At 43.5% G+C, this 27,427-nt stretch overlaps 1 protein-coding gene across 2 annotated transcripts in view; it reads left to right on the top strand.

Moving 5' to 3' along the window:
- The first annotated feature begins 828 nt into the window (after positions 1–828).
- Positions 829–27,427, top strand: part of LOC137438750 (synaptotagmin-1) — a 64,193-nt gene continuing 37,594 nt past the window's right edge. For both annotated transcript variants that reach the window (XM_068134070.2, XM_068134069.2), the window contains exons 1-6: positions 829–960; positions 5,427–5,600; positions 14,642–14,826; positions 22,874–23,029; positions 24,544–24,711; positions 26,815–26,982. In XM_068134070.2, the coding sequence (XP_067990171.1) occupies positions 5,489–5,600; positions 14,642–14,826; positions 22,874–23,029; positions 24,544–24,711; positions 26,815–26,982 (789 nt within the window). In that variant the 5' untranslated portion in view covers positions 829–960; positions 5,427–5,488. The remainder of the gene's footprint in view (positions 961–5,426; positions 5,601–14,641; positions 14,827–22,873; positions 23,030–24,543; positions 24,712–26,814; positions 26,983–27,427) is intronic.

Here is a 27,427-nt window from a genome sequence, read left to right as displayed (position 1 = left end):
GTTCATGTTTATAGTTTTGTGCCATGTTCATGTTCATAGTTTTGTGCCATGTTCATGTTTATAGTTTTGTGCCATGTTCATAGTTTTGTGCCATGTTCATGTTTATAGTTTTGTGCCATGTTCATGTTCATAGTTTTGTGCCATGTTCATGTTCATAGTTTTGTGCCATGTTCATGTTTATAGTTTTGTGCCATGTTCATGTTCATAGTTTTGTGCCATGTTCATGTTTATAGTTTTGTGCCATGTTCATGTTCATAGTTTTGTGCCATGTTCATGTTTATAGTTTTGTGCCATGTTCATGTTCATGTTCATAGTTTTGTGCCATGTTCATGTTTATAGTTTTGTGCCATGTTCATGTTTATAGTTTTGTGCCATTTTCTTAGTTTTGTGCCATGTTCATGTTTATAGTTTTGTGCCATGTTCATGTTTATAGTTTTGTGCCATTTTCTTAGTTTTGTTCCATGTTCATGTTCATAGTTTTGTGCCATGTTCATGTTTATAGTTTTGTGCCATGTTCATGTTCATAGTTTTGTGCCATGTTCATGTTCATAGTTTTGTGCCATGTTCATGTTCATAGTTTTGTGCCATGTTCATCTTTATAGTTTTGTGCCATGTTCATGTTTATAGTTTTGTGCCATGTTCATGTTCATAGTTTTGTGCCATGTTCATGTTCATAGTTTTGTGCCATGTTCATGTTCATAGTTTTGTGACATCTTCACTGTATGTTCGTTCAGTAAACGAATCCGTCTTCACTTTCACTCACATTAGCTCTCTCCGTGTGTGTCTTCCTCGCCCCGAGCTAAGGTAAGGCTCGACGTGCCCAGACAGGTTCGCTTTAGCCGAGAAAATAACTGGTGGAGAGAACAGCGAGCAGAACTGGAACCGGACTTGAGGGAATAGATAAAGGGAAACGGAGCAGGTCAGGCGTTCGCACGCACCTGGAAAGTGCCTGAGATTAAGGTGAGTTTGTGAATACACTTTTACAGTCATTATGGAGTCTGTGCTATAAGAGAGTTGTGTGTGTATTTATGGGTGTGAGTATGTGTGTGTGTCTCTGTGTGTGTGTCTCTGTGTGTGTGTCTCTGTGTGTGTGTGTATCTGTGTGTGTGTCTCTGTGTGTGTGTGTCTCTGTGTGTATGTGTCTCTGTTTATGTCTCTCTCTTTGTGTGTGTCTCTGTGTGTGTGTGTGTGTATGTGTGTGTGTCTCTGTGTGTGTGTCTCTGTGTATGTGTCTCTGTGTGTATGTGTCTCTGTTTATGTCTCTCTTTGTGTGTGTCTCTGTGTGTGTGTGTGTATGTGTGTGTGTCTGTGTGTGTGTCTCTATGTATGTGTCTCTGTGTGTATGTGTGTGTGTGTGTATGTGTCTCTGTGTGTGTGTATGTGTGTATATGTGTCTCTGGGTGTGTGTGTCTTTCTGTGTGCGTGTGCGTATGTGTCCATGTGTTTTTGTTCGTGTGTGTGTCTCTGGGTGTGTGTGTTTCTGTGTGTGTGTCTCTGTGTGTTTTGTGCCATGTTCAGTTTGTGTGTACACAAACACACAAATACACACAGTTTGTGTGTGTGTGTGTATATATGTGTGTGTGTGTCTGTGTTTGTGTGTCTCTGTGTGTGTGTAATATGTGAGTGTGTCTCTGTGTGTATGTCTCTGTGTGTATGTGTGTCTGTGTGTATGTGTCTGTTTGTGTCTCTCTGTGTGTGTCATGGTGTATGTGTCTGTGTGTGTCTCTTTCTGTGTGTGTCTCTCTGTGTGTGTGTGTGTGTGTGTGTGTCTCTGTGTGTGTATGTGTCTGTCTGTCTGTGTGTGTGTCTCTGTGTGTGTGTGTGTCTGTGTCTCTGTTTATGTCTCTCTCTTTGTGTGTGTCTCTGTGTGTGTGTGTGTGCGTATGTGTGTCTCTGTGTGTGTGTATGTGTGTGTGTGTGTGTGTGTATGTGTCTGTGTGTGTGTGTGTGTGTGTGTGTGTGTGTGTGTATGTGTCACCATTTCTCAGAGATGGATGAACGGATCTTCGTCAAACTTTCAGAGGTTCATCAGTGACTGCCAGGGGCCTGGGGAGTGTTTTAGGGGGAAAACGTTGAAATTCTTTTTTGAAGATTCAGAAAAAAAGGCTGGATTTTTGTGCATCTCTTTCTTTTAATCGCTCTATCATGGGTGTGGGGGAAGTGTGGTGGAACCTTGTTCCTTAGTGTAGAGAGGTGTTTTAGGCCCCAACTTAAAATAGACTGGGCAACGCTGTGGGTATACCCCTGCTCGTAATAAATAAATGGGAATGATGAAGCTGAGTCCAAGAGTCTATCACTTTGCCATCACCAACAGGTCGGTGGTCTCTCTGTGTTGTTCCTCCTCATTTGTGGTCTCGCTGGCCGCACGCGGTCCACCCCCTCCGAGTGAAACAGCCTAAATCCAGAAGCACTGCTCACCTCCATTCATGTATTTCCTCTCTTTTTCCACCTGTGGAACCAAATTTCACACACTCTTCAATCTCATTCTTCCCCCTCGTTCTTCAAAACAGCCGTTCACCACCATCTCAAGTCATCCACCATCAACACTTATGAACTTTTCTGCATCTGTTAAACCACCACCACCCCTCCCAAACATTTTGCTTACAGTGCCAATAGAAATTCTACACCCTCTTTCAATTTTTTCACCTCTTGTTACCTTTTAGCCTGGAAGGAAATTGCATTAAATGAGACTTTTTCCACCTTTATCTACACATCGTAACCTACAACTTCCAAGTGAAAAAACAAATTCTACAAACTTCAGAAAATTTATTGAAAATACAAAACTAGAATATCTTGGTTGGACAAGTATCCACCCCCCCCCCCCCCCCCTTTATAATGGCAATTGCAAATTAGCTCAGGTGTAACCAATCACCCTCAAAGTCACGCACTAAGTCAATTGGCCTCCACCTGTGTTAAATTGTCATGATTCTGATTATTTCAGAATAAAATCAGCTGTTCCTGTAGGTTTCCTCTGCTGGGTAGCGCATGCCACAGCAAAGACTCAACCATGAGCACGAGGGAGCTTTCAAAAGACCTCCGGGATAAAGTTGTGGAAAGGCACAGATCAGGGGATGGGTATAAAAATATTTGAAAGGCCTTGAATATCCCTTGGAGCACAGTCAAGACAATCATTAAGAAGTGGAAGGTGTATGGTACCACCAAGACCCTGCCTAGATCAGGCCGTCCCTCCAAACTGGATGACCAAGCAAGGGGGAAACTGATCAGAGAGGCCACCAAGAGGCCAATGGCAACTTTGAAAAAGATACAAGCCTTTATGGCAAAGACTGGTCACTGTGTGCATGTGACAACAACATCCCAAGCACTCCACAAGTCTTGTCTGTATGGTAGGGTGGCAAAAAGGAAGCCATTACTCTGAAAACTCACCTTGAGTCCCGCTTGAGGTATGCAAAAAATTCTGAAGCCATGTGGCAAAAGGTTTTGTGGTCTGAAGAAACCAAGATGGAGCTTTTTGGCCTAAATGCAAAACGTTACATTTGGCACAACCCAACACAGCACATAACCCAAAGAACACCATCCCTACTGTGAATCATGATGGTAGAAGCATCATGTTATCGGGACGTTTCTCATCAGCAGGGACTGGGGCTCAGGATAGGGCGGAAAATGGATGGAGCAAAATACAGGAAAATCCTAGAGGAAAACCTGTTTCCCTCTGCAAGAAAGGTGAAATTGGGACATAGGTTCACTTTTCAGCATAACACCGACCTGAAGCACACAGCTAAAGCCACACTGGAGTGGATAAGGAACAAAAAAGATAAATGTCCTTGAGTGGCCGTCAGAGCCCCGACCTAAATCCAATCGAAATCTGTGGCATGACTTGAACATTGCTGTTCATCAACGCTCCGCACACAACTTGACTGAGCTTGAACAGTTTTGTACAGAAGAATGGGCAAATATTGCCCAATGAAGGTGTGCAAAGTTGGTAGAGACCTATCCCAACAGTCACAGCTGTAGTTGCTGTCAAAGGTGCTTCCACCAAATAGTAACTCGGGGGGGGGGGGGGGGGGGTGGACACTTATCCAATCAAGATAATCTAGTTTTGTATTTTAAATAAATTTTTTGAAATTTGTAGAATTTGTTTTTCACTTGGAGGTTGTGGGTTACAATGTGTAAATAAAGGTGGGAAAATTCTGATTTAATGCATTTTAATTCCAGGCTATAAGATAACAAAAGGTGAAAGTTTTGAAAAGGGGGTGTAGACTTTCTAAAAATGTATCCATCTTGTCCACCCTTTGCGTTCTCCATCTAATATCTCCCTCCGCCCTGCTCTTGGCATTTCCGCTTTCTCCTGCTGTTCCCTTTGTTCTGTTGTGTCCTGATTTGTTTTATGTCATAGCACCTCCACGAGCCTCAACCATGTATATAATAAATACAAATGCTTCCCTTGCTTGTTGGGATTCAATGTGGCTCCACAGTCAGTCCTTGCCTTTCTGCTTCAGGTCACTCCGCTCTTCCATGAGCCTTGATCTTGTGTAAAATAAGTAAAGGTATGAAAAATAAGTGCGCTTGTACGATAAATAAGTGTGCTCCTTTTTGCCACACTCATTACAAAGTTGTGCCACAAACGAAAATGAACAGTGCTTATCTACCACCCTTTCATTGTGAAGAAAAGACCATCACATGTAGGGAAGAGAAGGATGATTTGAGCCATGGCGTAGGTGAGCCACGGGGTAAGTTGAGCCACCCCTTGCAGATTTTCTTCACTGCATGTTTCTCCTTCGTCTAAAGCTGCTTTTTCCTTCCATCAATAAGCCTATCAGCTCTCTCCATCCTGGCACTTCCAGGAGTGGGTGGCTCAACATACCTCATGGCTCAACTTACCCCCTCATCCCTAATGGTATAATACCTTCCCAAAAAGAAACATTGGCCAAGTTGTTGAGATGATAGAACTGTAAAGACAAAAATTGTTTTGTTAAGAGAGTTGTTGGTGTGTGGAATGTTGTGAGTGTAGGAGAGTGGGAATGTCAAGATTTTAAAAATGCAGCTTGCCTTCTTCTTCTTCTTCTTCTCTCATATTCAGCATGTGCGTGTGGGTAGCATCACTTGGTGGGGGCACAAATATGCTGCTGATGCATTGCCTCCTGTAGGTTAGAACACTAATATGGAATTTGTTCATGTTTCCGGCGATAGCTCGTGTACTCTTCGTCGGACACTTTTCCATTGGAAATCGAACCCATATTAGACAACTCAGACGAGGATATTTATCAATAAGCTATATTTAATAAGCTTCCCGTAATTCCACGGTTACTTTTGGAATTCACTTGTTGAGAAATGGTGACATTTTATCGGCCACAGTGGAAAAGTTTTATTATTTTGTAACCGACGTGGAACTATATCTCCGCTGTCTTGAGTAGAATTACAAAGGCTACACCGCAATGCCGAGTAAGATCGAGCATTCGTGTTTGCAGAAACGAGGGCCCTCAGCCACAAGAAGTGCCCAAACGAAGATTTGGTTGGTTAATGAGGAGGAATGTGGTACCATGACCGTTTCCACATCCCTTTTGACTCGCCAAAGCCCCAGGAGCTCGATGAAGATGATCACGCTTCATACAAAACTTCCAGTGATTTGAGGAAGTTTCATTGTGAGTATTCAAACTACCTGTTGCACCAATTGCAGACAGTAGTCAGGTTCCGTATGTCCACATTTTAAGGTTCGTTCCGATTTTGTGTAGATTTGTAACCATTTAAATGTTTGAAAAGCTTGAGAGGTTCTGAATCTAAAAACCAATGTTGCCATTTGATTTAATTTTTTTTTCAAATCAAATCAAATGGGAAATCAAAAAAAAATTCAAATCAAATGGAAACATTGATTTTTTTTTCCGAGTCAGATACTCTCAAGCTTTTCCAAAATGTAAGTGGTTACAAATCTACACAAAATCATAACGAGAATACATATGGAACCTGACTACAGGGTTCTTATTTTTGTACACTGCTCCTTTCCTATTCCATCTCTAGGTGCTGCATGACGTCATCGCCGGGCACTGAAGGGGGCCCAGCGATGACACGTGATGAAAGGGAGTACTCAGTTTTCACTCCGTTTGTTTTGCTGTTTTCTTTCTTGTTTATTTGTCCGGGTGATATCTCAGCCATCCTTTGAGTTAGGAAGCTGAAATTTGGCCACAATAGTGAGCACGTGCTATGGCAAAAAATTCATTTTTCGATTAATCAATTAATTGATGAATTATTATCGGATGAAACACTGGTGGTTTAGGTATGCTATTAGCCAATTGATTCAGAAATTAATTATTTTACGATTATTGTGTATTTATTTTTATTATGCAATTGATCAATCAATTATTGTACATCTCTCCCTCCCAATACCATCCCTATGTGCTGCACGGCGGCATCACCGGGTGTTGAAGGCTGTTGCCGTTGTTGCTGTGTTGTTGGCAATGCCGCGCTGGAGGATATGTTATTTATTTATTTGGCATGGGGAAGGTGTACTTTGTATCTGTACTTGTTTTTGTTTTTTTCTAAACTTAAAGTCGCACTTAAAGCCAAAGGGCACCATGCATGAATGCAACTGTGCTGAAAACATGACAACCTTCACGACCAGGGTCGGAACGGTCAAACACAATGTTGAAAACACAACGCCCAATGGAACTAGAAATCGAAGGTAGTTGGTAAACAAGTTGAGAGGAAATGCGTGTTACATCCTTGCCTGCCATTGCTATAATGGATTAACCCAGCTGGAAGAAAGAATCAATTATGACTTAGGAAAACCTCACCCAAAATCAATCGTCCTTCTGGGAAGAGGGTCCTCTGCTGCTGTGGTGGTCCTTGGCGATGCCTGGAGATCACCATGGCAGTGTGCACGTGTCCCCAGTAGGGGATTGCACTGCTCTACACACTGCATGTAAGTTTGCTTGGGCTTGTGACAAAGTCGAAGACCAGTTGGGTGGTATCCTCTCCACCATTAGCTTGTATAAATATTGTAACCGACTCACCTCTCTAATACTAATAGGCGATGCGAGACTGCCGGAGATGAACTCCCAAGACGTCGGGCAAAGATGTACTGCGCATGCGTGCCTAATGGGGATTGATTAATTGGTGTGGTTATGTCTTATTATTTTTTTACCGCGTGGAGGTTTCAGTGTGTGCGTACGGATTTACGAGGAAGAAGTTGGTTGCGCTGGAGGACGAGATCACAGCTCAAAATATACATCAATGGTTTTAAAAAAATTAGGTTTAATTAAACAGGACTAAAAGTCTAACAGCGGTGTAGCCGGGCTTGTAAAATATTATAAACCACAAACACACATGATTAGCTTTTCAAACTATGCTAATGCCGTTTATAACATTAAACAAAGAAATTTGGAGGAATCCCGACATCCTTGAGGTAAGTTTTACTTACAGAACTGAGGGAAGATCTACTAGAATCTAGATTATACCCCAAAAGGGTTGGGTATGTACCGTATTGTTGGAAGAGACTTAACGCCGATGCTTTCGATATTTGATGATCATTTTATTGAACAATCGGTTTGTTTATGTTTCACACTGAATGAAAAACGTAGAGGTAGAGCATGGCTATGGTGATATACTGTATGACAGGTTCAACGATATGTTCGGCATGAACAGCATATAAATCAAAATGGCGGTGTGTGAAGAGTCAGCCGCCGTACGCCGTAATGACATCAGACGTAATCACATCACCCTGTCATGTGACCAGATCCTCAGCTCTGATTGGTATACGTTTGAGGGGACAAACCTACATACATACATACATACAGAGGGACGGACAAACTGTTCTAGATGGCTTTTCCCTATGGGCTGCGCCGTAGAAATAGGGATGGTGACAAGGGAAGCGAAAAGGACAATACAATAATACAGACAACCCGAATGACGCACTTAGCAGGGAAGAATGGGGAAGATTTGGACCCCGACCTGCGTTGGGGCGTACAAGTTCATGTTGGAGTGTGATTAAATGACAACGGGGCGGTTAAAGATTCACACGGATGGAAGATCGGGAGAAGAGACAGATACGAGGGTGGGGATTACAGGAAGTTAACTAGACATCCGATTCTGGTCGATGCGAATTGGGGTTTATACTGACACTCATTAAGATATTACTGATGAATAATCCCCAAGTCATTTTCATCACAATATATTTAAAATAATACTTTCCACCATCCTCGCTGGCCCAAATTGGCACTGACACAAAATTATTGGTGTAGAAGGCCTAATCTAACCAATCAGCGGCATGGCATTTGGAAAATGATAACTACAAACTTTTTGTATATCTGACCCGAAAGGTCATCTACGATGTGAGGGTATCATGTTCAGGTCAGTTTTGATCCTTTTATTTTCAACGATTTTCCAAGTGGTTGTGGAAATGCTTATTTATATACAGTGCCCTCCATAAGTATTAGAAGCCTGGTGTTGGCTTAGCAGTTAGGGTGCCAGCTTGGGATCCTAGGATCCTGGGTTTGAATCCCGGTTGATCGCTGAATTAACGCCAGGGGGGTTGACTCAGCCTGTCATCCTTCCGAGGTCGCCAAATTGAGGACCAGTTCACTGGTAATTCCCTGTGTGTCGCAAGAGGCGACTAACAGGGTTGGCGGCAGGAAGGGGATCCCGCCATAAAACATTGCTTCAAAAAGGGGACCAGGGTGCCCAAAAAAGGGAAACATTGCTTCAAAAAGGGTACCACGGTGCCCAAAAAAGGGAAACATTGCTTCAAAAAGGGTACCACAGTGCCCAAAAAAGAGAAACATTGCTTCAAAAAGGGTACCACGGTGCCCAAAAAGGGAAACATTGCTTCAAAAAGGGTACCACGGTGCCCAAAAAAGGGAAACATTGCTTCAAAAAGGGTACCACGGTGCCCAAAAAAGGGAAACATTGCTTCAAAAAGGGTACCACGGTGCCCAAAAAGGGAAACATTGCTTCAAAAAGGGTACCACGGTGCCCAAAAAAGGGAAACATTGCTTCAAAAAGGGTACCACGGTGCCCAAAAAGGGAAACATTGCTTCAAAAAGGGTACCACGGTGCCCAAAAAGGGAAACATTGCTTCAAAAAGGGTACCACGGTGCCCAAAAAGGGAAACATTGCTTCAAAAAGGGTACCACGGTGCCCAAAAAGGGAAACATTGCTTCAAAAAGGGTACCACGGTGCCCAAAAAAGGGAAACATTGCTTCAAAAAGGGTACCACGGTGCCCAAAAAGGGAAACATTGCTTCAAAAAGGGTACCACGGTGCCCAAAAAAGGGAAACATTGCTTCAAAAAGGGTACCACGGTGCCCAAAAAGGGAAACATTGCTTCAAAAAGGGTACCACGGTGCCCAAAAAGGGAAACATTGCTTCAAAAAGGGTACCACGGTGCCCAAAAAGGGAAACATTGCTTCAAAAAGGGTACCACGGTGCCCAAAAAGGGAAACATTGCTTCAAAAAGGGTACCACGGTGCCCAAAAAAGGCCAAAGCCCACTCTGTGGGGAAAAATGGCCTCTAAAGGTGGTTGTTTGTTTGTTGTTGCCCTCCATAAGTATTAGAACAGTGAACGTCAAATTTGTTATTATTTCTATGTACTCAATAAATTTGAATTTGAGATCAAAAGATAAATATGAGGCAAGAGTAGTGAATGTTAGATTTTATTTCTTGTTATTTCTATTTATATATGTTTTACCATTGTAGAACAATAACACTTTTTATGTTCTGTCCCCTATTTTAGGTAAGCATAAGTATTGGAACAGATTAACTTCAAGTATATTAAAGTAGTATAATAGTATTCACTTGCATATCTGTTGCATGCAATATCTGCATCAAGCATGTGACCCATTGACATCACCAGACTCTTGGTGTCTTCCTTTGAGATGCTTTACCAAGTCTTTCCTGCAGCCATTTTCAGTTGTTGTTTGTTTGGGGGGTTTCTGACTTTAGTCTCCTCTTCAGTAAGTGAAACACATACTCCATTGGATTTAAATCAGAAGATTCACTTGGCCAGTCTAAAACCCTCCACTTCTTCCCCTGATGAACTCCTTGTTTGCGTTGCATGGTGTTTTGGGTCATTGTTTTGCTGCATGGTGAAGCACCACCCAATGAGTTTCGAGGCATTTCCTTGCACAAAGGCAGACAAAATGTTTTTGTATAATTCCGAATTAATTCTGCTGCTGCCATCATCAGTTACATCATCAATATAGATGAGTGAAGCGGTTCCAGAGGCAGCCATGCACGCCCAAGCCATTCCACTACCTCCACTATGCTTCACAGTTGAGGTAGTATGATCATATAGAGTCCCTTCCATACTCCACACTTTTCACCTTTCCATCACTTTGGTAAAGGTTTATCTTAGTCTCATCCGTCCATAACACTTGGGTCCAGGACTCTACTGGCTCACCTCTTGGATCTCTACTGGCTTCAGGGTCTTCTGGGTCTTCAGTCTTTTAACCGGTTCAAATATTGCCCCTTAAACCCCCCCACTCAAATCCCTCCTAAAGCACGACTCAAAAGCCTTTAAAACCTAGCCTTATGAACGGGGTTCACAAAAACCACTTTTTGCACTTGTGTTGGTGTTGAATACCACTTTCCGCACTTGTGCTAGTGATGCAAAACTACTTGCCTCACTTGTGCCAGTGTTGAAAAACCACTTTTTGCACTTGTGTTAATGTTGAAAACCACTTTTCGCACTTGTGTTGGTGTTTAAAACCACTTTCCACACTTGTGTTAGTGTTTCAAAACCACTTTCCACACTTGTGCTGGCGCTGAAAACCACTTTTTGCACTTGTGTTAGTGTTTGTTGCAAAACCACTTGTCTCATTTGTGCCAGTGTTAAATAACCACTTTGAAACTTGTGTTTGTGTTTCAAAGCCACTTTTCGCACTTACGCTAGTGTTGAAAACCACTTTCCGCACTTGTGTTAGTGTTGAATAACCACTGTACACACTCGTGCTAGTGTTGAAAACCACTTTCCGCACTCATTCTGGTGTTGAAAACCACTTTCCGCACTCGTGCTGGTGTTGAAAACCACTTTTTCGCACTTGGGTTAGTGTTGCAAAACCATTTTTCGGACTAGTGCGAGCATTGAAAACCACTGTCCCCACTTGTGCTGGCATTGAAAACCACTTTTTGCACTTGCCTTAGTTTTGAAAACCACTTTCCGCACTTGTGTTGGTGTTGCAAAACCACTTGTCTCATTTGTGCATTTCTACGTGGTTATATGAGTGCATTTCCATAATGGACACTGGATTGGCGACAGAGGGAACAATGAACGAGGGAATTTTATTTATAATCCCTGAACTAATTAGCATGCCCCGCCCCCTCGCGGCGGGGACACAGATACGACTTATTCCGACATCCGGCTGAACATATAACTTATTACAGGTGAATTCCCTATCACGACAGTCGGATACCTACCTATGCAGATCTACCTGGCTCTAGATATTCCTCTATCCCCCCGACATAACAATATACTCGTATAAAGCCCATCAAAAATGACACGTGAGAATGCCAAAGTGAAGTCTGGGCCGAGTGTTAGGTGTGCTTATATCATCTTTATTTGTTAGACATCCCACAGACATAAATGAACACTCGTTTTACTCTGCACACATTGCACATCACATGCAGCAAATTTCACCTCCCTGTGCCTTGTATTTATTGTGATTACAAAAAAACCGCTTCTGTACACCGACCTTGTGGCTCAGTTTGCAAGCCACCATCTACAATTCCAATGTAAGAGGCATAATTACTCCTCTTTTGGGTCTTCGGAGTCCTTGCGGTTATTTGTGTCCATGGGGTCTTTTGTGTCCTTGGGGTCTTTTGCATCCTTTGGGTCCTCAGAGTCTTTTGGGTCTTATGGTTCATCAGCGTCTTTTGGGTCATTCGAGTCTTTTTGGTCCTGGATCTGGATCTTTGGGATATTTAAGGGTCTTTGGGGTATTTTTGGTCTTTTCAGTCTTTTGGGTCTTTAACAGTTTTCAGGATCTTTTGGGTCTTCGGGGTATTTTGGATGTTTGGGCCCATTGGGTCTTCAGGATCTTTGGGGTATTTTGGGTGATTTGGATCCTCTGGGTGTTTTGTATCTTCGGGGTATTTTGGGTCTTCAGGTTTTTTTGGGGTCTTCAGGGTCTTTCTTTGGGATCTTTTGGGTATTTCTTTGGGATATTTTGGGTCTTTCTCTGGGATATTTTGGGTCTTCGGGATCCATTGGGTTTCAGGGTCTTTTCAGTCTTTTGGGTTTTCAGGGTTGTTTGGAGTATTTTGGGTCTTTATGGTCGTTTGGGTCTACAGTCTTTGGATGTTTGGGGTCCATTGGGTCTTTTGGATCTTCAGAGTCCTTGGGGGTCTTCTGAGTCTGTGGGGTCTTTTGGGTCCTCTTTGTCATTTGGGTTCTCAGGGTTGTTTGGGTCTTTTGGATCCTTTTGGGTCTTCAGGGTATTTTGGTTCTTCAGAGTCTTTGAGGTCTTCTGGGTCCTTGGGGTCTTTTCATGGTCTTTTGTGTCTGAAACAGTGTACAGGGTATTTTGGGTCCATTGGTTCCTTGGGGTCTTTTGGATATTTTAACCGGTGGACACACAGTCGTGTTCAAAGGTTGCCCATTAAACCCACCCCAACTCAAATCCCTCCTAAAGCACTACTCAAAGCCTTTAAAACCTACCCTTATGAAGGGGGATGGACACACACACACACATTGTGTTTTATATGGTTATATATATCTCTCCAGAAGACCAAGAAGACCAGACATATATATATATATATATATATATATATATATATATATATATATATATATATATATATATATATATATATATACAGTCATGTGAAAAAGTAAGTACACCCCATGTAAAGTTTTGACTTTTTCAACATATTTCAACATACAGCTATTGGATCTTCATTTCAACAATATTGCCAGACAAAGGTGATATAATATAACAAATATCATGAAACATTTACATTTTGTAGTCCATTGTATAATTTAAATAAACATAAATGCAAATTTCGCATGTGGAAAAAGTAAGTACACCCTTGGCTCTAATAGGTGGTATTGCCCCCTTTGGCAGAAACAACCTCAAGTAGGCGTTTCTTATAACTGTCTACCAGTCTCTGACATCGACTGGGAGAAATTTTTGCCCACTCCTCCATGCAGAATTCTTTCAGCTGTGCGATGTTTGAGGGGTTTCTTGCATGCACAGCTCGTTTCAAATCCCCCCACAACATCTCGATGGGATTTAGATCCGGGCTTTGACTTGGCCATTCCAGAACCCTCCATTTCTTTCTTTTCAGCCATTCCTTGGTGGATTTACTGGTATGTTTAGGGTCATTGTCATGTTGCAAGGTCCACCTTCGGTTGAGCTTCAACTTTCCGACAGATGGCCTCACATTATCCTCAAGCACCCTCTGGTACAATGAAGAATTCATAGTGGATTCTATGATGGTGAGCTGCCCAGGCCCTGATGCAGCAAAGCTGCCCCAAACCATAATATTTCCACCACCATGCTTTACAGTTGGTATCAGGTTCTTGTGGTCAAATGCTGTCTTTGGTTTTCGCCAAACATGTCTTCTGGTACTGTGGCCAAATAGCTCTACCTTTGACTCATCTGTCCAGAGCACATTGTTCCAGAAGTGCTGGTCTTTGCCTCGGTGTTAATTGGCAAACTTTAGTCTTGCCCTGATGTTCTTTCTGGACAGCAAAGGTTTCCTCCTGGCACACCTCCCATGTAGATCAAATTTGTGCAGCCTCTTTCTAATGGTAGACTCGTGCACTTTGACATCAACGGTGGCAAGAGCTACCTGTAGGTCCCATGATGACATTCTGGGGTTCTTAGAGACTTCTTTCAGCATATTGCGGTTTGCTCTTGAGCTGAACTTGCTGGGGCGGCCTGGCCTGAACAAGTTGGCAGTTGTTTGGAATCTTCTCCACTTGTAGATGATCTTCCGGACAGTCGAATGATTGATTTCAAATTGTTTGGAGATCTTTTTAAATCCCTCCCAGACTCGTAGGCATCTATAACTTCTTTCTGAAGGCCTCAGAGAGCTCTTTCGATCTAGGCATGGTGACGCCACACACGTCAACAACAAGGAGCAAACCAAACTAAATGTCTGAGGTTTAAATAAGACAGGTTCCTCCAAGATCCTCTCGAACGATGTTCTAATCATTTGCACCTGAGCTGATGCACCTGATTCTAATTTTAGGTATTTTAAGTAGTGATAAATGTAGGGGTGTACTTACTTTTTCCACATGCGAAATTTGCATTTATGTTTATTTAAATTATACAATGGACTACAAAATGTAAATGTTTCATGATATTTGTTATATTATATCACCTTTATCTATCAATATTGTTGAAATGAAGATCAAATAGCTGTATGTTGAAATATATTGAAAAAGTCAAAACTTTACATGGGGTGTACTTACTTTTTCACGTGACTGTATATACATACATACCAAGAAATAAAATCTGACGTCCTGTACTCTGGCCTCATATTCATCTTTTGATCTCAAATCAAAACATTTTGAGTACATAGCAATGGTAACAAATTTTACTTCATTGTCCCAACCAATACTTATGGAGGGCAATGTATACTTGTGACTTTGTACATTCTTGTTTGGATTGTTTTCATATTGGCCTGTGTACTGGTCTCTGTCTCTCTTTGTTTTCTGTTTTTCATCACCCTCCTCTTTCCCCCCCAGTCCCAGCATGGGCATCGGCCTGCATCGCTATTGTCCTCCTCATCCTATCCTGCCTAGTTTGCGTATGCACAGCCCGAAGATGTTCCCGTCGACGACGGAAAGCCCTGCGGGATCCAAACGTCACAAGGAAGAGTCTTGTACCCCTTTATGACACCGCTTCACTGGGTCGTACCCACAGGGAACGGGTAAGAAGGGGTTTCATTCATGTTACAAAGGTTCCACCAAATCCGGTGAGCACTTGAAAGGTAAGTACTTCTATCAACAGGTGGCAAAACGAGGTCTAAGCTAGGAAGGTTGATTAACAATTTTGAAGACCATTACAAATTATTAATTATTATGTATATAAATACCAAGAAATAAAATCTGACCTTCTCTACTCTTGCCTCATATTCATCTTTTGATCTCAAATCCAATTTTTAATGAATTATTACCAATTAATAATAATATGTAGAAAAAAATTAAATTTTTAATGAATTATTACCAATCTATATAATAATAGCGTAAGGACTCGACTTTGTTATCCCTTTTACGCCGCACCCAGTGACCCGATGCCCACGGCACTAATGGATTTACGATCTACGAACCGCGCTCTTTGTTTATCACGTACAGCCATACTCGAAAAATCTGAATTAGCCGACGTTGGGGCCCAAAAGCATCCGATTAACTGCCGATACGACGCCATCTTACGACGCCATCGTATTGGCGTCTGCTGGGCGAAGGCGAAGCAAGCCGTCCGCTGATTGGACAGGCGAAGGCGAAAGCAAGCCGTCCACTGAGTGGATAATCCAGAGCATGCATTTGTGCCGGTGTCGGCAATCGTTGTTCATATACGCACTCTTCATTCTCATCTTTCTTCCTAACTCTTACTCGGACAAGCAAATCCCCTATGCCATCCATAATGGTACTCTATCCATACACCACATCCTCCCTTCCGTGGATGTTCCATGGGTTTCGGCTAGTCTATATAATAATAGCGTAAGGACTCGACTTTGTTATCCCTTTTACGCCGCACCCAGTGACCCGATGCCCACGGCACTAATGGATTTACGATCTACGATCTGCGCTCTTTGTTTATCACGTACAGCCATACTCAAAAAATCGGAATTAGCCGATGTTGGGGCCCAAAAGCATCCGATTAACTGCCGATACGACGCCATCTTACGACGCCATCGTATTGGCGTCTGCTGGGTGAAGGCGAAGCAAGCCGTCCGCTGATTGGACAGGCGAAGGCGAAAGCAAGCCGTCCACTGAGTGGACAATCCAGAGCATGCATTTGTGCCGGTGTCGGCGATCGTTGTTCATATACACACTCTTCATTCTCATCTTTCTTCCTAACTCTTACTCGGACAAGCAAATCCCCTATAACCACCTTTAGAGGCCATTTTTCCCCGCAAAGCGGGGGTTGGCCTTTTTCGGGAGCCGTGGTTGTTGTTGTTTTTCGGTCCCCTTTTTGAAGCAATGTTTTACGGCCGGATGCCCTTCCTGACGCCAACCCTTTTTGTCGCCTTTAACGACAAACAGGGAATTACCAGTGAGCTGGTACTCAATTAGCCGACCTCGGAAGGATGACAGGCTGAGTCAACCCCCCTGGCGTTAATTCAGCGAATCGACCGGGATTCGAACCCAGGATCCTAGGATTCTAAGCCGGCACCCTAGCCGCTAGCCCAACACCAGGGTTAAGCAAATCCCCTATGCCATCCATAATGGTACACTCTATCCAAACACCACATCCTCCCTTCCGTGGATGTTCCACAGGTTTCGGCTAGTTAATAATAATAATATATAGAAACAAATGAAATTTTAAATGAATTATTACCAATTAATAATAATATATATAATTTTTTTTTAAATGAATTATTAGCAAATAATAATAATATATAGAAAGAAATTAAATTTTTAATGAATTATTACCAATTAATAATAATATATAGAAAGAAATTACATTTTTAATGAATTATTACCAATTCATAATAATATATAGAAAAAAAATCAAATTTTAATGAATTATTACCAATTAATAACAATATATAGAAAAAAATTAAATTTATAATGAGTTATTACCAATTAATAATAATATATAGAATTTTTTTTTTTAATGAATTATTACCAATTAATAATAATATATAGAAAAAAATCAAATTTTTAATGAATTATTACCAATTAATAATACTATATAGAAAGAAATTAATTTTGTTTTTGAATTATTACCAATTAATAATAATATATAGAAAAAAATCAAATTTTAATGAATTATTACCAATTAATAATAAAATTGTTACGGATCCCAGCGTCGGCCTTTCCCTTTAAGGAGGGGGGATTAATCCCCTCGCTGATGAGTGATGACTGACCGACGTGGTCCCGGGGGTATGACGTCACGCCCGGTCGGCGCTGGGTAGGGTATTAGGCCCAACCGTCCTATGACCTAAATACCAGCGCCTCCCGGTACGCAAGGAAATACTCCCCGCTCACGGCCGCAGCGTAATAGATGATTTGCGCCGAGCGAAGCGAACTGCGGCATGAGCCGTTTACCAAGACTAGACCCGATTTATATTCGTTGGCCGAATCGCGCCACGTACCCTCAATATGGAAACCTCTAAAGCGACCGAATGTGAAGAAGAAGACAAGGTAGGAAGAACAGATATTTATTATTATTTACACACAACTAAAGCAGAAAATAAAATGAAATACGATTTACAAGGCAATGGAAGGAGCAGGAGACACAGTGCAAATTATTAGCTTAACTATACAGTCTTACCTATAAACCCCAAGACAACATGAAAGACGGACAAACGAGCAGACTCACACGATGGGGAAATTGCAGATGGATTGGCTGGAGGGAGAGGAAGGTCCAGCTCGGACCGAAGCACGGACGGGCCGGGAGCGAGCAGCCGCCGTTCCTTCACGGCCACGTCAGCACCGCCGTCAAAGCCCAAGCTGCGGTCGTGCAAGCTGCTACGGTTCGAACTGCGGCGGTGGCAAAGCTGCGTGTTGGAGTCAAAGCTGCATGGTGGAGTCAAAGCTGCGTGGTGGAGTCAAAGCTGCGTGGTGGAGTCAAAGCTGCGTGGTGGAGTCAAAGCTGCGTGGTGGAGTCAAAGCTGCATGGTGGATTCAAAGCTGCGTGGTGGACCCAAAGCTCAGCTCTCGTATCTCATCTGCTCCGTGCCTCATCTCCTCTCTGGTGGGGGTGTCCCGCCGCGGGTTATATTGACCACACCCCCGAACCTTCGCGAACCTCCCCGAGCGTTCTCTCCACGCCCTCTCAAAGCCAAACCCCTTGTTCTTGGTTGGTCGGCAAGGGCTGGCTCACTCCTCCCCTCTATGACGAGGTGGAGACACGCCTTTCTTCTCATAGATTACCTCGCCTTAATGGCGGTAAACGTAGTTGGCAAGGCGAATGGCAATGACGCAGTTGGAAATGGAGGTTTTTGGAATGGGATTGAAAGGGGATCTATCTTATTTAATTGATGCAACGCAATGAATGAGTGGACCACAGAGCCTTATACTGACATTTACTAAGGACATAACTACTGAGGGAATCTATGATTTGCTACGTGTGTGCGATGGATTAACTAAGGGCGACCTTGGATCTTTACAATTGGAGGGTGATATTTACAAGATTTACAGCATACAAAAGGGGAAAATTTACATCAAATTACACACACAATTCCCATATCCCCAACAATATATATAATTTTTTTAAATTTTAATGAATTATTACCAATTAATAATAATATATAGAAAAAACATAAATTATTAATTAATTCTTTTTGGTTAGGTCAGGTCAGTATTTTAGGCACATGTAACCTAGTGCTACCTGCTGCATGGTTGTGTTGTTGGCGACTAAACCGACAAACCCTCACTGGCTTTGCTCATGGGGACGGTGATTGTGACACCTGCCGGGCCCAAAAACAACACCTGGCAAAGGGCAGATGAGCTCCCGTAGGTAGTCAACGGCCATCCAGTAAGGAGCAGGTGTCTCCTAAAAAACACACATCTGGTTTGGACCAGTTCAACTCATACCAAAGAACTTAAAATTGAGACGTGCTGCTTTCCTTGCTTCCTTGCTTCTACTCAAAAAAAAAAAACCCCCAAAAAATATTTCCTTCTCAGGTCTTATTCGTTTATTTGTTGTTCTTACTTGTTCATTCGTTCTTCGTTCACGTTGTTCGCGATCACGCGATCACGTGGTTAGAAATGTATAATCTCTCCCCTGAACAACTATTTTCTCTCATATATTATAACACCTTTTTCTTCTTCTCCTACAAAAGGATGATTTCGTCTTGCTCACCAAATCTATTCATTCCAAAAAAAAAAAAAATACCATCTCTTACAGTTCCTCTTTTCTACATTCCCTAAACTCTCCAGAACTCCACCCCTCCTTCAGCGTCCTCAAACGTATTTTTGACTCGAAGGTCTCAAACTCATTTTGCAAAAAATGTTCATTTCCCATGAATCGTACACTTTTCAAAATGCAATCTCACCCCTCCCCTCCAAATCTTCCCCATCCCCCCTTCCCTCCAAAACTTCCCCATCCCCCCTCCCCTCCAAAACTTCCCCATCACCCCTCCCCTCCAAATCCTCCCCATCACCCATCCCTTTCAAATCTCCCCCCTTGCCCCTTCCCTCCCCTCCCTCCTAAACTCCCCCCACACCCCTCCGAGACTCTCCCTCGCTCCTCCCCTCCTAGACTCCCCTCTCACCCCTCCTCCTCAAAGCATCCTCCCTGCTTCTTCCCCCTTCCAACTTTCACCTTCATCTCCCCCAACCTTTTGCCTCGCTCTTCCCCCTCCTCAAATAACACCTCACTGTGCCTCACCCAATCTCCATCAAACCTTTTGTCTGCCCCATTCTTCCCTTTCTCCAAGCTATTCTGAAATCTCTGAAATCTCTGACACACCTTCAACAGCTCTCCCTACCTCTTCCACATCTTACCCTACCCCTCCACCCCCCCTGTTCTGTACCCGATGCTCCCCCTTCCTCTTCATTAACGGTATGGACCTCAAACATCCGGGGCCTTCGCTCAAACTTGACTGATCTCTCCATACAGGTTGCTTCTGACAAACCAGATGTGATCTGCGAAACAGAAACTTTCCTCCTTCATGATGTCTCTGATGCCTTGGTATCTCTCCCAGGTTACTCCCTCCTCCGGTATGATAGACCTGAGCCTCGTCCTGGAGGTGGGGTTGCTATCTTTATAAAAAACACTCTCTTCCTCACTCGCCCTCCACTGCCCTCTCTCCACCTCACCCCCAGGAATACCTTTGGCTATGGCTTCCCCTTCGCTCCCACCTTTTGTTCATATGTGTGTTGTACCGTCCACCAAACAGTGATGACTCCATCTACATCTCGCTGTCTGATAATATGGACCAACTTCTATCTACCCATCCCAACTCTCTCTTCCTCATATGTGGTGATTTCAATTGTCACCATGCCAGTTGGCTGGGTGTGGGTACCTCTCTCACCAGCCATGGCTCTTCAGCAAAGGACTTCTGCGACTCACTGGGCCTGACACAATCTGTCAATTTCCCGACCCGGATCTCAGTCAACGGAGCATCTTCTCTTCTGGACTTGGTTATGACTAACTTCCCTGAAAATGTCTGCAGCTCTTCTTCTGCTCCAATCGGCTCATCTGATCATGTGCTTGTCAAAGTGGACATCTCTCTGACCATTCTCAGAGAGCCTCCTCAGCGTCGACGAGTCTGGCATTTCACTCAGGCCAATTGGCACGGTCTTCAAGCAGCCATCAATCATCTGGACTGGTCTCCCATCTCTACCGCCTCTGACATCAACTCATCCTGGGAATTCTTTCAAAGTAAATTGCTCTCTCTCATGCACAGATTTATCCCATCTCGTCTTCAGTTGTCATACCCTTCCTCCCGTCCATGGTACATGGAATCTTGTGGTGAGGCTGTTGCCCTGAAACAACTTGCTTTCGTCTCCTGGAAAGCAAATCCAACGGAAGGAAATCTCATTTCCTTTCACAAAGCCCGAAACAAGTGTGTGTCCACCCTCAGGAGAGCCAGGAAACAATATCTCACCGTTCTCCAGACCGAACTCTCTTATCTGTCTCCCTCTTCCAAATCCTGGTGGCGTCTGGTCAAATCTGTTTCTGGTGTTTGGTCCCCCTCCATCCCCTCCCTCACCTCAAACGGCTTAACGGTTGACACCGCACGTGAAAAAGCTGAATGCCTCAACTCTGTGTTTGCCTCTAAATCTTGTGTCCCAAACCCATCCCTCTCTGTACCCACCGTACCCAGTCGTACCCAACTGCTCCTGGACTCTGTGTCCTTTCCTCCTGACAAGGTGGAAAAGTTTCTGTCAACCCTCGACTCTGATTCTGCAACTGGTCCTGACGGCATCAGCCCACGGGTCCTAAAATCATGTTCTTCTGCTCTTTCACTCCCTCTTTCTGTTCTCTTCACCCTCTCTTTTGCTCAAGGTCATCTGCCATCTGCTTGGAAATCAGCCAACATCACCGCTTTGCACAAAAAAGGTGCAAAAACAGATCCTAGCAACTACAGACCAATCAGCCTTCTCCCAATTATCAGCAAAGTCATGGAATCCATCATTGCTTCAGATATTAAATCTTTCCTCTTCTCCAATGGATTGATCTCTGATCATCAATTTGGTTTAAGACCTGGTCACTCTACTCTGGACATGCTGCTTCTGCTTTCTCAACAATGGATGGAGGTCCTCAACGCGAAACAGGAAATTAGAGCTGTCTCCCTTGACATTTCACGTGCCTTCGATACGGTCTGGCACCCCGCTCTGCTCACCAAACCCTCCTCCTTTGGTATCCATGGAAATCTCCACGCATGGCTGGCGGACGTCCTCTCTGGTCGTAGTCAACGTGTGGCCCTGAATGGGTTTCTCTCATCTTCTCTTCCTGTTCAGGCTGGAGTTCCCCAAGGTAGTGTTCTGGGCCCTGTGCTTTTTCTGGTCTTCATCAATGATCTCTCTGACTCTCTTGAAAATCCTCTCTATCTCTTTGCTGACGACTCTACTCTCTGTCGCTCCATTCCTCATCCCTCAGATCGGCAGTCTGCAGCCTCCTCACTCTCTGCAGACCTGGACAAAATCACAGACTGGGCAAACAAATGGAACATGTCTTTCAATCCTGATAAATCTCACACTCTTACGATGTCTCTCCGAAAAGACCGACTGGACAACCCTCCCATCCACTTTCTGAATAATCCTCTCGAAGAAGTTCTGTCACTCAAGCTTTTGGGTCTCACTATTTGCCATGATCTTTCCTGGGAAATCCACATTTCAAATCTGGCCTCCAAAGCCAGTCGCCGACTGGGCATCCTCCGTCGTGTGAAGTCCTTCCTTGGCACACCTGAGCTCCTCACCACATACAAGGCTTTCATCCGCAGCTCTATGGAATACTGCTCTCCCCTCTGGTCTGGTGCTCCTGCCTCACATCTAGCTCGCCTTCACGCTGTTGAAACCAAAGCGTTCAGAATCATTGGAATCTCCCGCGATGAAGCTAACTCCAAGGGCCTTTCACTCACTCACCGCAGGCAGGTTGGTGGTCTTTCCGTCTTCTACCGACTCCTCTCTGGCCTTGCCCCCCCCCAGCTCTCTCTGGGCTCTGTCCCCCAAATATTCCTACAGGTCGCACAAGATATGCCTGCAACCCTCTTATGGTTAAACTGCCAAAATCAAGACTTTCTGCTCACCTTCACTCCTCTTTTCTCCCACCTCTGGAACAAACTCCCTCACTCTCTTCAATCCCACTCCACCCTCCAGGTCTTTAAAACAGCTGTTCACCACCATCTCTTATCCTCCCCCATCCAAAACCTTGATCTTTTCTACCCCCGCTAATTTCGGTCCCCTTGTGTTTTATACCTCTCCCCCCCCCCCTCCCCCTTCCCACGCCTCCTCCCCCCACGTGTGTGTGTGTCAGTGTGTGTTTCTGTTTGATATAACATTGTCTTTTGTAGGGACAATTATTCAAATAAACATGTAGCGATGGTTTCACATGATCATTTCTTGTGATCATCCCTACCTTGTTTACATACTTTTTGGAGTAACATCCCTTTACATTTTTAAATACTTTTTTATTTCCGGTACTTCTATATTCTGCACAGCGATGTTCACAGATTTGTTTTTATTGTATCATGTAATGTAAAAGCTAACCCCCGCTCTTGCAGGGAAAATGGCCTTAAAATGCCTGTTGCTGTTGTTGTATCATGTAATGTCAGTCAATCTGCATGTTGTATTTCATAGGTCCAGCTGGATATTGAGGATGGATATGATGGGTCCACGCCATTGAATGAAGAAGAAGAATACTCTAATGAAGAGGAAGAGGAGGAGGAGACAAAAAAGGAAGCGAGTCGTGGAAAGTTGCAATATTCTATTGAATATGATCTCAATACCTCTAAGGTTTGCAATGCATCCCATTTTATTACGTCACCTTATACAGATTCCTGGAGTGCTTTAATTCCCAGATTCCTGCATCCAGTTTTTACCCTTCCTTTGAAAAAATATTTTCACGTCTTAAATTGTGGTCTCTCTCCTTCATTGCACCTTTCCCCTCTTCCGTCATTTGAGTATATTGCGGCTCTTTGAGCACGAATGCTTTGGCCCAAGTCCATCCTGAATTGTCCGGCCTAGCCTGATTGCTCGACTGAAGTTGGCAATAATTTGTTCAGATTGAAGGCGATAACGTGCTAGTTCTTTGTCGATAGACATCGTCGGGTCTTCGATGTCCATCAACTAATGCTAACAAGCAGGGCAGCCACCTAATGGCTGCTTTCCAGGTGGCACAATCCGTTGCTAGCCCTCTCGTTAGTCCTTTAACTCTGAAGATCATCTTTCAGCAACACATTCCATGTTTTCCTTGGACAGCCTCTAGCTCTCCTTCCATTCACATTTATACACCTCTTCACACATCCGTTCATCCTCCCTTTTGATCTCCCAGGTATCATTGCCATATATAACACTTGTAATGCAAGCTCCATAAAGTTTTCCCTTTATTTGGAGAGAGATTCTCCTTGATGTCAATAGGAGTAACAACTCCCTAAACTTCCTCCAACCACTTCAAAAAAACCATACTACCTCTGCACCACTGTCGGACACGTTCCCCCACCTACACCTACATACTGCCTTTTCACTCCTCGAAAGACTTCTTTCCTGGAAGTCCTAGCAGTGTCCATGTGTTTTTTTTTTTAACCTCTCCCACCCCCAACCCCCTTCCCATGCCTCCTTCCCCCAAGCCCTCTCCCTCCCACAGATCTCCCGATGTCCCTGCTCTCAAATGTTGCACTTGCGTGCTTCCTTCTCTCTCCCCATCTTGTCTCCCGCTCCCTTTATTTCGTCTTATGTGTCCGTTTTGTTTTTTTTGTCATTAATGTTAGCTCTTACACGAGCCTCGATCTTGTATACAAAAAAAAAAAGACCACAATATCTTTCAAAAACAGTAGCCAATTGTGTGCCAGTGCTTTTGCCCAAATTCCTTGCTTGGAGTTAGCCATATACTTAGCACTACCTGCAGTAGATAGGAGTGTTGGTTTATTGATGTGTTAATTATAGACAGGACATGCCTCGTCCTCAAGATGGTTTGGTCATGTGTTGAGGAAGGATGAAAGTGACTGGTTGAGAAGAGTGATGGAAATGAATGTAGAAGGAAGTAGAAGACGGGGAAGACCGAGAAAGACTTGGCTAAAGATGGTGGAAGAAGAAATGCGGGCAAGGGGAGATGCAAGGGGAGGAGTTAACAAGGGGAGATGCAGAAAATAGGGCAAAATGGAGAAGATTGTCATGGGGCCCGCAAGGCTAACCCCCGCTCTAGCAGGGAAAATGGCCCTAAAATGCCTGTTGTTGTATATGCCTCTACCTGTGCCTCGATTACCTTTTCATCAGGGATAGCATTTCACTTCCTCTCTCTACCTCTGCAGCTCATCGTTGGAATAGTGAAAGCGGAAAAGTTACTTGCCATGAATGCCAACGGTACCTCTGACCCATACGTAAGAATCAATTTGGTGCCAAAAGGAGGAAAGAGATTTGAAACACGAGTTCATCGGAAAACACTGAACCCGGATTACAATGAATACTTTACTTTCAAGGTAACATTACTTAACCGTTATAATTGTGTAGAATGGCCGTAAAAGATAAACTGATCAAAGTTCACTTGTAACTATGCGGTAACTTTCTGTGCCAAGTGTGTCTCATGCATCTCTGCAACATCTGATTAACCAGACTTGGTGGTCCTATGGGTTGGAGCGTCTCCTCTGGGTCTGGGAGGTTCGAAATCTGGCCGGGTCATACCAAAGACTATAAAAATGGTACCTGTTACTTCCTTGCTTGGTGCTCGGCATTTGTAAATTGGGATAGAGCATCGCCAAGCAACCGTAATGGGCCATTTGATGGGCCAAGAGGCCTCCTGCGTTGAAGTTCCTTGCAAAGGAACTTGTAATAGCAGTAGAACCAGGAAGTCGCAGACTTCCTATGTAAGGATGACACAGACACTCCACAGATTGAATACAACACAAATCCTATAAAAATCTACCAAGATCCAAACTTATCAAGCTATAAAGTACCTACCAGTCGTCTGTGGAGGATTTCACATCCAATGGCGCTTATTAAACATTTGGACTGCATTGCTGAACTCCAAAACTGACCGAATCAAAATAGCCCGATTGTAATTCTTCTTTTCAGGCAGCTTAACTTAAAATGGGTTTACGCTAAGGACACAAATCTACCACATTTATATTGGGAGGGTGCATGGCTATGCAAATTTTTCATAACTTGAAATGATGCCTCAAAAGTAGGTATTACTGCTTAACTACGTGGGGGAATATGAAGGGGAATGAGGGGTGGGCGGAACAATGCCTGCCAATCAGCCTGGTGGGGGCGGTGCCACGGCCACTGAGGACCAATCACACCTAAATGGGTGTGGTTAACTGCGTAGAATGTGGTACAGTCCAGCAGTAGCGGCAACAGAAAAACACTTTTAAAACCAGGTGTGGTTGATGTTGGAATATTGTGTACAGTTTGACAACCATTGTTGACAGACGTACGTTAATTATCTACACTAGCATGGATCAGCTCGCTACGCTCGCCTCACCACACATCGCTACAGAGGCACGGGCTTGTTTTAACTGAGGATAATGACCTGAATGAACTAGAGTTGCTGTGTTGTCATGATTTACACCAATCATAATGCAAACATTTCTTTTGTACGAATGTATTTGTAATATTTCTGATGTTATTTGTTTGTAATTTATTTGTAACTAGCTGAATGCACCCGGTGTTGCCCGGGTTCTTTTTGAATGAATTTTATCTTCTGTACTAAAAAAGGAATAAAACGCGGCCTTGCAAAGCAGCGGAGTTTGACTATCCGGCCACGGCCACATTTCGTTCATTTAGTACTATAATTCAGCTTTTACTTGCGGCTGTAGAAGATTGACTACTATAATTCAGCTCAGCTTTTAAATGCGAAATGGGCCCAGCCCGGCCGAAGCGGCCTCGCCACCTAGCCTATAACCGTCCCGACATTTTTTGTTTTCAGAGGTTTCCTCCTATCTTTCACCGTTCAGGAGATTAGTGCGTGCAGACAAACAAACAAAAAATTTCTTTTATATATATATAGAAGATATAAGAAGATAGATATAAGAAGATATAAAAAGGTCCAAGTGGTCTAAATCTCTAAATGGTCAAGGGTCCAAACTGGACTAATGTGTCTGAAGCCTCTTACAGATCTTTTGGCTATTTTGGGTCCTCGAGGTCTTTTGGGTCTTCAAGGTATTTAAGGGTTATTTGGGTCTTTAGGGTATTTTGGGTCCTCTGGGTCTTTTGGTTATTTAAGGTGTTTGGGGTATTTTGGGTTCTCGAGGTCTTCTGGGTCATCTGGATCTTTTGGGCCATCAGGGTGTTTTGAGTCTTCAGGGTCTTTTGGGTATTTGGGGTCTTCTGGGGTCATGTTGGTCTTAAGTGACTTGGGGAACTTAAAGGGTCTTCAAAGGTCTGAGGGGTCTAGGCTGACGTTGGTCGAACGTCAAAAACCCTCTTGCGACCATTCAAATTAAAAAAGTTTTTATTACCTGCTGAAGTATATTTTCCTGATTGTAAAAGCTGTCAGTGTCGGTCACTCCAATGTCCAACACCTACAGTTTGACTACTGATCATATTTCAGGTTACGCTTTCGGTAACCATCCATGTCTGTGCAGATTCCATATGGGGAACTAGCAAGACAGACCGTAGTTCTCTCAGTTTTTGATTTTGAACGATTCTCTCACCATTCTTTCATCGGGGAAGTGCGTCTCCCTATCGCCTCGTTGGACCTCGGCTCAGCAGTTGAGGAGTGGCAAGAAATACAACCGGGAACTGAGGATAAGGTAAGGACACCTGCACACTGCGTTTTCAAACGAGCGCTGAATAAGGTGTATGGGTTCGGGGTAAATTCCCAAAGTTCGAATCCTTATCCCCTTCGTTCCTTTTATTGTTTGGGCCAAAGTTAACCCTCCACCCTTCTGCTGGAACCTTCGGGTCAGGCTGCAATCCTCCACATGGAGTAGCCTTCACTACCTTGGACTTTGATTGATGTACGCTTGGCATACGATACTTGGTCCCCATGGCTCATTCATCACACTCCTTCTGCAGGTGGAATGTCCACATTCCATTTTCACATTCAGCATTCAATTTTTTTTTTAAACACGAGACGTGATTCCATCACGTGTTGTTCACATTTTATGTACAGTTTTTCCTCTGATCCATAAGAAGAGGGTGTGTGTGATTATTGTTTATTGAAGTATTTTTCCTGATTGGAAAGGCTGTCGGTGT

The sequence above is a fragment of the Myxine glutinosa genome, chromosome 13 (assembly GCF_964187855.1).
Source record: "Myxine glutinosa chromosome 13, kmMyxGlut1.1, whole genome shotgun sequence".
In the NCBI taxonomy this organism is placed as follows: domain Eukaryota; kingdom Metazoa; phylum Chordata; class Myxini; order Myxiniformes; family Myxinidae; genus Myxine; species Myxine glutinosa.
The sequence above is the reverse complement of the archived record's forward strand: the minus strand, read 5'-3'. Positions and strand labels throughout refer to the sequence as shown.